We start from the raw sequence: 13,248 nt of genomic DNA, 5'->3' as shown, positions 1-13,248 counted from the left end.
AAACAAACAACAACAACCGCCATGCACCACTAAGTAGCGGTGACACAGACACACAGACACACAGCCGCACCTTGGCCTCATCCACAGAGGAGCCGCTCTTGATAGTCGTGCCAGCTGTGCCGTTGGCGACGTGAGCGTGCAGCGCACGCGCATGAGTCCCACTGCCGCTCTTGCCATTGCAGTGCGGTCTCTCCTGGGCACTGGGGGATGAAGCCAGGGGCTTGGGTCTGATCTGCGGACCATGAAAAAGGTAGTTGGTGAAAGTAGGGGGTGGGTGAATGATCGCACGAGAATGGATGTGACAAAATATTGGACAGGACATTTCATGCGTGCTTTGTTTGTTTAACACGCTACAGACTGATACACGCCACTTTAATCAACTCCTAAGCCTTGTGTGTGAAGCACAGTGAAGACTTCCAAACCCACACATTAAAAACAATAATTTGTCAATTGGATAACAAAGGATTATCCAAGGTTATATGATCCTTATGGCGGTAACCCCTGGGGTACAAAATAAACAAACTGGCCGAGGCAATTAAATGTGTTATTTCTGTGATACTATTTTTTCCAGGGGTGTACTGGGGAACCAATCAATCCGAAATCAGTGCCACTCCGCGATGTCGAAACTCAGCGAGGACGATAGCGCTGAAACTCTGAACGCTCGTACGCACCGTAGCGGTGCATCGTGTACAGCTCGTCGAGATGAGTCTATTGCCGCATCGTCGACCATCAACAGACTAAAAATTACTGCATCACGGACATTGTGCGAGAGCCGGGGTACTGTGTTATTACCCTGGGGTACCGCCATAAGGTTCACATGTCAATAACTACAGCGATACAATTCCAGCTCACGTCTAATCGCCTTGTCATGACCGCTTCATGAAATGAACGCACATTGTGTGCGTGTGAGATTTAAAATATTACCTCCGGAAGTATGGCAAGACTTTTACCCACGAGTCTCTGCACTGCCGGGAATTGTGGAATTCGCAAAGGCACCTGGGAAGTACCGACCTGAGCCTGTGAAGCAAGGGGGTGGGGGGGAAAAAACATAACGGCATTCCCTCGTTAGTCACAAACTTCATATTCGTGAATTGCATCTGGAACGCTACACGACTGCATTGAGAGAAAGCGATGAGATGAGAGAGACTGTGATTCGAGAAAGTGATGAGATCATCTTCTTGGTTCTTTCGGTAAAGTCACGTAAAAGGGAAATAATAAAAATAAAACATAATAAAATAATTCTCACGACGTTTCGGCTACAACGCAAGCAGCCGTCCTCAGGTGAAGAGATCATGTGATGAGATAAAGTGATAAAATTACGATGATGCTACAGCCAATATCATTATACGTGAAATTTGCTATTCGCGAGCACCTCCGTAACGTCCCAAGTGCCCCTCGCGAATAACAAGGGGTGAGGAAGGGGAATGGTAGAGGGTGTGGCGATTGTAGATGGATAGGTTTACGGAGCACTCCCAGTGGGAGCTGTTTACCAATGACGCCAGGAATATGCTAACATGAGGTACGTAATGAAGCATTGATTTAGAGATACACTCTTACGCTCATGATGCAAACCTCAAATCGTTTGTGTAAAGATCGATTATTTTAAATTCATTGTATGTAATTGGGTGACATGGTCCAAGCAGTGCGCACACAGGTAATACATTCACCACAACTTTTTTTTAAACGAAATTACCTTGGGTGACATGATAAATGAGTGAAGGGGTTACACACACCTGCCAAATGTAGAAAGAGAAATGTGCCTAATTGAAATCCAGTCTGGGTTTAGAGCAGACAGGCGGTTTTAGTCACATTTTTGTTGTTGTGAAATGTCTGAAATTGATCAATGTTTGCACGCGCCATTTCAGACCGGCCTCAAGTGAGAATAGCTCTTGCACTCAACACATCCCTGCGCTCGTGCCCACCTGCTTGCTCCTATGCGGTGCGGCATGAACGCCGGGAGGAGTCTGCGCCGACGCTTCGACGCGCGGCGGGGTCTTCTGCCCGTTACTTAGCGACGTCGCCGCCGCTGGGGTCACGGGCGCGACGGGAGCGACGGGCGCAACCGGAGCAAGGAGGGCGACGGGGGCGACCGGAGCGACCGGCCGTGGTGGCGGCTGCTGCTGCTGCTGTGCGTTGTGGGAGCCGCCTTTTACCAGCGGAATGGCGATCGCGACAGGTGGCCGTGACACCATCTTCTGCAAAAGGGGGACATTCGTTCGTCTTCAAGGCATGAGTTTAAACGCTCGTCGGGACAAAGGCAAAGCGTCTCCCCGGGCCGAATCACTATTTATCCCAAGTGAGCAAAATATTACTTCAGTAAACCTTAATTTTGAGTTGCTCTTAAAAAAACTACACCTTGGACAAATCTCTAATTTGTGGAGCAGAATGTTCCAAATCTTGAGAAGCCCTGGGTCAATTTAGCCCACTGTGGCTCTGACAAAATTTAAATAACCACCCAGTGAGGTTGCATCCCATTCCGATTATTTAATGATGGTTATACAGTAAAAAGTTAAACAGTTGTCGATTGTCGGCACAGTGGCGTGAAGTAATCTGCCCGTATAGATGTGTTGACTTTGCTGACATCTGGAAAGTGGCAATCCTCACAAACGATTCCCACTCTTTCACTTTAAATTACTTAGCCAGTTCAGAGTCCAAGTGAAGATGCCGAGATATAGGTCGTCCTCTTACAGTCTAAACTCGTCCTGTAATGATTATTTCAGTCCATTCTAACAGAGTGCCTAGTCTCCCTTGTTTGCCAAATGTCACTTCCTACACCAGCCAATAATCTCTCCACACTTCCTCATTTAATGGTGCACGAAAAGCAAACATTTGTACAAGAAAATGACATCCGCTTAAGAAAAGATGATTCTGGTGATTAAAATCGCTTGATGATTTTTGATCAATGGAAAGGTTGCGACGTTGTCAGGCGCGTGTGCGTGCGTCTGTGCGACTTGCACGTGACCGAGCACACTCGTCTGCATTGCATTGTGGGCGCGAGTGAAAACGGCGTGCGGCGGAACGTGATCGCGTACGGTTGCATGCGGCTGCACGTCCCCGCTCGCTCCGTGCTGCCGCTGGTGCTGCTTGTTCACCAGGTCCTTTCTTAATTGCTCGACCACCTTCTTCTACAGAGAAAGCACAACAAAGACAACAACAACCCATGACACAACAACGAGGGGCATAAACCATCACGCGAACGCCGGTCAACCTCGTCGCAGCGGCCTTTTGGTAGAAGCCATCGAACAAAGACGGTCGCCACGTCGCTTTAAGATAAATGGCCCCACTGCTTCTCTACAATCAACTTAGAATGCTCTACAAGATGACTGGTGAGTGCCTCTGTAAAAAGAGTACATTGTTTATTATATCATTAGTTAAAACACTGGCTTAGTTACTTTCTGTAAAAGTTTTACATACTCGGGAAATGTGGTGAACCATGCGTGAAAGTCTCAGATAACCGGCACATTTGATTAACCCTCCATTCCCCATGGAGCCTTTTCTGTATTTATAATTTGAAGAGAAATACAAATTTTATTTTATTTTTCCTTATTTGCAGTAGGTGCTCGCTAACAGCACTTACCTCAACAGTCTGTTGAGGCTATAGGGGGGGTTTTTGTCTTTGTCCCTTTGTTTATGGCTTATACATGCACATGCGTCTGTGCAGTATGAAAAATTGTTAAAATATCGAATGCATGTGCTGGTAGAGCTACGCCAACGACTATGGGGGTACACGACAAGCAAAGGTTGGGAACCTCCACAGTAACACGTAGCCTTACGTAGAAACACACGTGGCCATATTCAGGTGCCAAAGATCCCTCCGTATAGCCTTTAACAAACCGCTGGGGCAAGTGCTGTTAGCGAGCAGCACCTGTGAAGGCCGGCACGGCTCACAATGCGGGTGGGTGGCCAGCACCACGCCCGGCCACCTTTGTCTCCCCATTGCTAATGCTTACACACCGCACCAGAAACTCATTTAAGGCTGAACAGACCGAGGGGAAGGCCAGAACCGGTTCAAATATTTACCACTGTTGTTGGTCGTGAGCGGAAATCGAACTCGGGTAACCGTGTTCATAGCGCAGTACACTAACCACTAAACTACCATTCCCCACTTGTGCACGCACATTAAACTATAAACTAAACATTTTTTTAACCAAGTAAGACCCACTGAGTTAGCTCTTTTTCATGATCAACCAAGTGGCTTATCACACGGAAATTTATTGCAGCCAAATACTCCAAACGCACGTTGATTCGAAATGTGGAGGGAAAAACCGGAGGATCCGGAGAAAAATCCACGCGGCCACGGGGAGAACACGCAAACTCCAAATATAAAGCAGCCTCCACATCTGCAAGCTTCGATGGTTGCGTCAGCGTCCTCGGAATCAAATGGTCTTTTCTTAGCTTACAAAAGCTGCGGCATATCATGGTCTTTCCATATTGTCTTTCTTTAAACGTCAATGGTAGACATTTTCCAAAACTGGCTTTCCCTTGTGGTTGAAGTTGGCCTTTAAATTGACCATTATTTTGTTCCCCAACCTTCACGAACAATTTGAAAACATTTGCTAAGAGGCTCACAAGTCTGCAATTCCTCAAATCAATATAATTTCCGTGAATGTAATCATTATTGGGGCCACCATTCCGCAACGGAGGTACAGCATTTCGTTTCATTTGTGCACGTAACAACATTTGGACGCCACCAATTACGCTGAACAGATGAATAGACAGAAGTCGGAACAGACTCGGCTGATGAGACTCAGCTCCAATTACCTGAATAAGATAAATTATTGTGCATCACGGCACCATTGCCAATTGGTATTTGGGCCTGATTTGGGCCTTACCTCGTACGACTCAACCCTGCATTTGCATCAGGTGAAGTGTACAATGAGTAGAGATTACATGCAACAACAGCATGGTGCAGTCCTTCCACATGCTCTACCAGTCTTAAGAGTTGAACGAAACAAAACTATTTTTTATTTTGACTGGGTAACGTCCCACTGAGCTGTGTAGCTCTTCTTCAGAAGCGACCTGGCTATCACAAATGATAGCTCAACGAAGTGGATGCTTATCACCATGTTGAAATGTACTGCAGCCAAATACTCGAAACGCACGTCATGTGGAGGGAAAAACCGGAGGGCCCGGAGAAAAATCCACGCGATCACAGGGAGAGAGAGAGACACCGCAATTCCAAATATACAGCAGGCGTCAGGGTCGGGATCGAACCCACGACCTCCTGTATACCAGGCGAGGTAGTTAACATCTCGCCACGGTGATGATGATGATGATGAGAGACACACAAACTCCAAAATATACAGCAGGCGTCAGGGTCGGGATCGAACCCACGACCTCCTGTATACCAGGCGAGGTAGTTAAAATCTCCTAGCCACCGTGGCGCCCATGGTGTGCATGCACACCCGCCCAACTCACACATGAACAAAAACACATGAAACCAAGCGCTCACAAAGGCACCCTTTAAACCTGGATAGATTTACGGGGCAAGTGCTGGTAGTGAACACCTTTCAAGGTTGGTATGAAAAACCAGGCAGCGTCAATACCAAGCATTCAGTTTCATCTGAGTCGATCTAGGGACCACACTCAAACCCATTTATCAATGACAGCACGGTTAGCGACATACGGTGGGACTAGAATCATGCGCGGTGCAATAAGTCCCTCGGACACCGCTCCCAGAGCGAAGTCTGACACAACCGAATGTAAAAATGCAAAAAAAATACGACTTTCTTTTTTAAATAATGCAAATGTGAAATGATAAAAAACACATCACAAGTTCCTTGTAGAAAAGGTCCTGCTGGGATTCCCCAAAGCGCAAAACACTCCTCGCACACGCTAAAAGGAGTATGAGGAGCGTAGGCGTACAACAATGAAGCGCACTCCCAGGACTTGGTCAGATTGTCACGTGGGTAGATTGATGCATAAACAAACAAACAAGCAGTACACCGAATATCCACTTCAAATTCGGACCTGGCCACACGCAGCTATCATCTTTCACTCTTCAGATCCAGCCGAATAAGCTGACATGCTTGAAACAGAACAGAACATTGCCTTCGTTTTTTGTCTCTCTTCAAAACTTGAATTAAGTTAAATATCTTGCACCGCATTGTGGCTGTCGTGGTCACATGACACGCAGGGATGGGAGTCGGAGGGGGTGGCACTGCAGACAGCATCAGCTAAGTACATGAACTCGTTATGCACTGTATTGGTAATGAAGACATTAGGTATGCAGTATTTGACAGGATGGAAGAAATGCCATTTGGTTGAAAACATAATAACGTGCAAAAAAAATCACTTTAGAATGTTATTCTTTTAAAGATACCTTTTTAGAATAATAAACCAAATTATAATCACTGAAGTATCTTAAGGATGCGTGACGAAAAATGTCAGGAGCTTTTCTGGAATTGTCGACTATATGCGACAGAATGTAAGCACGTTATCAACAACTTACAAGTATGACTTTCTGAGAGAAAGAAGACACAAGTAGCCATAGAACACTCGATAGACACCCATGCGGTACTCGGCAGGAGGCAAGACAGCGCGCGTTTTCTTCACTAACCTGCAGAGGGCTGGCGTGGTGAAGTATGGTCAAACATGAGTGGAGGAGTTGTATTCAGATCTCTATAGTATATAACAACCCAGGAATAAAAACATTTTCTGATGAAGAGGAGGCTTCCAGGCGCCACATTTGGAGAGGTCAACTCTGCCCTTCGTTGAATGCTACACAGGAACGCTCCTAGGCCGGATCGTGAAACTGTAGACATCATCAACTACTGGGACAACATTAGCAGACTTCCATAATAGAGGTTTTTGGGTTAGATCTCGTAAATGTGTCGTTAAACCCCGCCACCACCCGACACAGCCAACTAGTAAAGGTTTGTCACGTAAACAGAACATGCCAATTCGTCACTAGTACAGCACACCGGTGTGTTGGAGAGCCAAGCCACAACATTTACAATCCGAGTACGACATTTCGTCGGTAATTGCAACTAGCTTCATCAGGCTGTCGGATGATATTGGTCGCGATAGCCTACGTGTTAAATTTGCAGACTTGTTCACGTAACGTTGACGGGGAAAATAAAAATGGCATTCGTTAAATGATGCCTCAAGCTGTTCTTCTATTCACAAAAAGGAGATAAAACTGGCTTAAACACCCATCACCTGCTTATCACACGTGTAAAAATTGTTCAGGAAGATGATTGGAAAACAAGTTAGAGGCCAACTCCACCAGGGGTGCAGGCAGGGTTTAGGAAAGGTTTCTCTACCATCGACCACGTGCAGAGAGACGTTCACGAACCAACCCGACTCATTTAAAACCACCATTGTTCCCATCGCTGTCGTATATGAGAATGCATTTGACTCGGTAGAAATCGATGCAGTCATCCGAGCTCTCCAAAACAGAGGCCTAAAAGAAAAAGTTAGAAATTTTTTGTTACAAATGTCTAATTGCCACGAACGTACCAATATAGGCGTGAGAAGGGGAGCGGGACAAGGTGACAAGCTGCGTCCGGTGGGGCACGTCTACCCAAGAGATGGAGCGATGGAATCAGTTCATGGGCAGGCGCGAGGTGGATTATTATATCGCAGGATCCAGGATCGTGAGAGGTGGCAGCGAGCTTGGAGAGGCCCTCATCCAGCACTTGGTAGATCACGGGATGATGAAGATTGGTGGGAGAAACCTCTCAAGCTAGCCTATCCAGATGTCTTGCATTTAAAAATGAAATATGGATTGTTGTAATTAACAGCTCCGAGCGGTATCTGGGGACAGCCTGCGAGTAACTGTATTCAAATCTGTGGGCAGCCTCGAACATTTTGTTACAAACGTCCCTCCGATTCACCTATAACCTGATAAAAGCAAGCCCCACCCTCGTTCATCGGGGATTCTAAATAACAAATCAAATCAGAGCAATGGCGTAACCCCCAACGGAGCTTCGGGGGTTGATTTGCTGCTGCCAATTTGTTGGGAGCACGAGGAGGAGGGAAAGGCGGAGGGAGGTGGGGAAGCCTTGATCAAAATGGGGTAAAATTACACGCATATGGTTTAGAGATGCCGTTATGTTTTTTTAATGGAGAACTGGGAGCGAGAGAAAAGGGGAGTGGGGGGGGGAGACAGAACAAGAGAAAGATAACTACAGGCTGGGGGCAAGGGGCGGGGGGGAACAGTGAGGGAGCACGAGAAGAAGAGGGACGGGTGGAGGTGAGAGGTGATGCGAGAGAGAGAGGGGGGTGGAGGAGGCTGTTCTCGCAACAACGTTCCTTGCCGCTTTCTAAATGTCACGTTGACTGTGCAACGCGAGCAAGTTAGCCCGAGCACGAGCCAAAATAACAGCGAACGCGATTCGGGCAAGACGTGCGCGCGGGGCGGGGTGGGCCGCGGCTCCCACGTGAACGTGCGCTCGCGGCTTCAAGCAATGCCCAGCGCGTGCGTCAGATCACTTGCCCCCCCCCACTCACCCCCCATGCGCGTGCGTGGGGAGCGGTGGCGCAGCGGTTAGCGCGCCGCGCTACGAATCCAGCGACCCAGAGTTCGCTTGCCGCCCACGGCCGAGATCGGTGACGATTACGTGAACCAGTCCTGGGCCTCCGCTAGGTCGACTCGGCCTCAAATTAGTACCTGGTGCGATGTGTAAACGTTGCCACGTGGGGACAAAGGCAGCCGGGCGTGGTGCTGGCCACTCCCACCCCCTTGTGTGCTGTAGCGGCCTTCATTAGGTGCTCGCGGACAGCAATTGCCCCAAAAAGTCGACGGCTACACAGGGGATCTGTGTCTTTGTTCCGTGTCACATCACCCTGTATGAGATCTGCATACATATTTAACCAGTTCACGAGACCAATGTGTCAGTATGTAATGAGGTCACTATGCCCATGCAAGATAAGGCACACACACACAACACACACGTGTGGCACCGTCAGTGCGTCTATGTATCATGTGCGTGCACGCGATTGATGCACGTTCCATCGCTAAAACGGTGCGAGCTTGAGTACGGCGTGCGCCAGATCGGCACATGGGATCAACACGTATGAACGAGCCCAGTGCATCTGCCTGCCTGCCTGCCATCAGGAGGCCTCGTAAAAGATTGTTCCCGGGGTGCCTGTGACCAGTGGCTGTGACCGAGCACACACGGTAAACGTAGAGCTTTGAATTGTCACGTTTGCGTTGCGTGTGCCGAAGGAAGAGTAGTGGTTGGGGGGGGGGGGGCAGGAGGAGGGGGTCAGGTGGATGGAGGGGAGGCGAGGAACGACCGACGGCGAGAGGTGCCGTTCCTTAGTGGGAGGCGCGAGTTGAAGGGGGTAAAAGAAGCAGGTGCCGGGGGTTCAAACGTGCATTCATCAGCAAGGTTGTGCGCACGCGTGCGAATTAGCATTCTGCCCTCATGCTCAGTATGTGCGCGAGCGAGCGGGGTGGGACGGGGGGGGCGAGCAAGTGGAGAGAACGGCGAGGGGAGGGGAGCCGCGTGAGGGGTGGCGGCGGCGGAGGAGCTCGGCAGAGCGGGGAGGGCTGCGGGTGAGTGAGATGTGTGGGGTGGGGCTCTGCTCAAGCAAGGGGACCGAGTGGGAGCGGAGCAGCCGAAAAGAGGGTGGGGGTTGGGGGGGGGTGGAAAGAAATGAGGCGCGTGCACGCGCATTTGTGTACACGCACGCACGTCCCTCTCTGCTGTAGCCCGCAGGCATTTGTGGCCGTTCGTGCGCCGTGCTGTTTGCCGATGTGGATTGAGGGTGGGCTGGAGGGGGGGGGTTGCTGGCAGGAAGCTCTGTGGAAGAAGGTTGTGGTTATCATAGGGTTAACCGGGCGACGGGTGGGTTGGGGGTGCGGGGCTGTTGGTAGATGCATTGTGGGTTATGATTAGTGTTGATGGGGTGGGGGGGTGTTGGTGGAGGTTCTGTAAGGGGGTTGCGGGCGAGAGGCAAAAAGTGAGGGAGATGGAGGAGCGGTGCTTTTGTGAAGCGGCCTCGCAAAATTTCCTCCGGACTCCTGGACGGATAATTTCTATTTTGCACGAGGATGTTTGCGCGGTTATCACATTCGGTACCTGCTGCGACGCTTCTCTCTTTTGAAAGAAGCAATCGTCTTTGGGGGGGGGCGGCGAACGAGTTTTAGACGCACGCCAAAAGGCAGAGGGTGTCACTGCGTGGACGACGGCGCATGTCTGAACGTGCGATTGTTGCTATGAGCAAGCTTGCCAAAGACTTGGTGGGGAGGGGGGGGTACGGAGAGAGATAGGTGGGTGGGTGGATTGGTGGTGGGGGGGTTAGAGAGATAGTGGGGGAGGGAGAAAGCCGAGTGATAGGGGAGCGTGTAAGAATATTCTTTTGTTCCCTAGAGCTGGGTCATTGGGGCTGTGCATCGACTTTTATGAATAATTTTATTTCGATGTCAGCTCGTAGGATTTTTTTCCTTCTTCTTCAAGATAAATTTCAATCTTTGCAGAGAAAGAAATTCTTAAATGAGGCCCCCCCAATACTTTTTCAAAAGAGTACAGCTTAGGATTTGAGGGAAATTCATTCTTGAGTATTACATAAGGGTGTCAAACCCAAAAACACGACCGTGCATTAACGTTCCAATATTCATTGACGGTACTATGGCGAATTACATAAATTCGTAGAAATTGACATTCCACCTCTCAAATCCTGGCTAGAATACAGGCGAGCCACTGCAACCATTGTATTTACATTGGCCAGCTCCAAACTGCACTATGCATGGCGATACGGCTGCAGTCAGAGAACTCCCCACTCGATAGAAATAACAAGCTGCTAAGCCAACACAATAAGGAAGCCGACAATTTTTACATGGTATTCCAATGCACAAAAATATACCGATACCAAAACCATGCGAACACACGCACGTTAAAGACAAACATCCCCGAGTATTGCCTGAACAGACTATAGTGGGCAAGTGCTGCTAGCGAGCACCTATCAAGGCCGGCACAGCACACGAGGGGGTGGGTGACCAGCACCACGCCCGGCTGCTTTTGTCTCCCCAGTGGCGATGTTTACTCCGCACCAGGCACTCAATTGAGGCCGAGTCGACCGAGGGGAGGCCCAGACAATCGCTATCACTGGCATTGGCCGTGAGCGGGAGTTGAACTCGTGTCGCCGGCTTCGTAGCGCAGCACGCTAACCGCTGCACAACCGCTCCCCATACACACGCACGTGCAAAACGACAAAGGCACACGCATTACTACCGGCCCAAATTAATACGGCTTCTTTTCAAAGTATATTGTTGCCAAAATTTGACAAAAACCCTCGAGAGAGATCCACGCATTAGATCGGTGAGATGAGGTTAACATGGCGGCACAATGCCACTTCTGGATTTTACTCAGAGGTAGAGGGCTCTTCTCAGCGGAAATGTTTAAACTTGCATTTCGGACGGCACAAGACAAACTCGGCAAGTAAGGGGAGGTATCGATGAAAATCTATTTCTGCACTCGCGATACACGTATCGATTTGTGCGGGTGAGAAAGGATTATTTACAATATATGCAAATGGGATGCAATTTATACATTTGGGTTACTAGGTCAAACGGAGTCAAGAGAAAGGCAGAATAAATAAGACGGCCAGAACAAAAACAGCACAGACGAAACAACTGATAAAGAACAAAGAAGTCTACAAAGGCAACAGACAGACCAATGCAATGCAAAGAAGAGAGAGACCAAGACAACATACAATTAGACGTTGCAAACGAGACACACACAAAAACACATGGAATGGATGTAAGCAAGACACAAATGAGACTGACGGACATGCATAGCCACTATCATATAAAACGGGACCAGACATTGCGGCGACGGTATAGACGAAACGCACAACGGAGAGGGACGTTACGGTTTTGACAGTGCAAACATGGCAGCGGATTAAGGAAGATTATTATTAAAAATAATTGATTATTCTTTGGGTCTTTGGGTAAAGTCACGTAGATAGAAGAAAAAATAATAACAATAAAATAATAAAAAGTAAGTGAATAAAAAATAAGAAAATATCACGACGTTTCGATTGCAACACAAGCAATCGTCATCAGGACTTTACCGAAACACCCAAAGAATATTCATTCCTGCAGTCGTGAAAGCTATAAGTAAAAATATAATTGATTATTGAATCGGATAACCCCAAATTTATGGGAATTCATTTAACGGTGGGCGGGTAGAATTGTTCCAGGCCGAATATACACACGAGGCTCACCGAATACAAAACCATTCACACTTGTTTTTTGCTTTTGGGCTTCACTTTGAATGTACCGTGAAGCTCTAACTAAATGTTGCTTTTTGACCGGTTCTTTGGTTTTCTACGAGCATTTGTAGGACAAGGTTAGGGGTTCGAGATTCATAACAGCCTCCCATCTAAACAAATCTGTAATTGGCGAGCAAACCCCATCACCACAGAAACATAGTGCAGGCTGGAAAAGCGAAGTACATCAATAACTGTGAGTGGTGTTCACAAACACATACATGTATAAGAGGAATACGTTAATCAGAGAACAAACGCTCATCAGAGACACAGCACAATGACTGTTACAAAAAGTAATTGGGTGGTTAATGCTGGAGGGATAATAACAAAAATGTTGACTGGAAACCACCACGTGACCTAACCCAAAAATAAATATGGATCATTGCATTGACTACGAGAACCCTACGTTTTAAGAAAGGTAATTGGGCTTGGGCAGAGCACTATCGCTAGAGGGGTCGATAGCCGATGGACGAGACTGGTGGCCGTGTGGCAGATGGCAGAGGTATTTATGTCTGTATATATTGTGAACTTCTTTTGCACGTTACGTAACCAACGGTGCTGATCGGAGGTGCGGGAAGAGGCCAAAATTGAGGTATCACGCCGGAGATCCGCCCACCGCGGAGATGGAGCGATGAGATTCAGCTCGTGTGTCGGAGCGAGATGGGGCTGTGGGTAGGCCTTCATCCAACAGTGGATGGAAAATGGCTGCTGATGATACATTTAGCTAGAAGCTGACAGTGGAGGTATTAGCATGACAGATGTGGCATGCTCTGTAATTGAGCGAGTAGATGAGATATTAAAAACTATGCCCAAGATAGGCAAGGCATAATGGAAAACGTAGCCTGGATAGACAAGACATGGCCGATGAGAGGGGGGGGGGCGGTTGAGATTTGTGTGAAGGAGGACTGAGGGTGTGTGTGAATGCACGATTAAAACTGGCATGCGACATGAGAAATGGCAGGACTGGATCCATGTTCACAGCTGTCCAACTAACTTGTGCCGATGTTCGCACACACTCACCGCAGG

At 48.2% G+C, this 13,248-nt stretch overlaps 1 protein-coding gene across 3 annotated transcripts in view; it reads right to left on the bottom strand.

Moving 5' to 3' along the window:
- The window catches only part of LOC144942242 (PHD finger protein 21A-like), a 45,733-nt gene that overhangs the window by 16,794 nt on the left and 15,691 nt on the right, over window positions 1–13,248 (bottom strand). The window contains exons 5-8 of one of the 3 annotated variants that reach the window (XM_078868986.1): window positions 3,033–3,125; window positions 1,923–2,195; window positions 925–1,017; window positions 71–232 (exon numbers count right to left, since the gene is read on the bottom strand). In XM_078868986.1, coding sequence (XP_078725112.1) covers window positions 71–232; window positions 925–1,017; window positions 1,923–2,195; window positions 3,033–3,125 — 621 coding nt within the window. The remainder of the gene's footprint in view (window positions 1–70; window positions 233–924; window positions 1,018–1,922; window positions 2,196–3,032; window positions 3,126–13,248) is intronic. The other 2 variants (XM_078868988.1, XM_078868987.1) reach the window with 2 other exon arrangements.

This window comes from Lampetra fluviatilis, chromosome 27 (assembly GCF_964198595.1).
Source record: "Lampetra fluviatilis chromosome 27, kcLamFluv1.1, whole genome shotgun sequence".
Taxonomy (NCBI): Eukaryota; Metazoa; Chordata; class Hyperoartia; order Petromyzontiformes; family Petromyzontidae; genus Lampetra; species Lampetra fluviatilis.
This window is presented reverse-complemented; position numbering and strand designations above follow the sequence as displayed.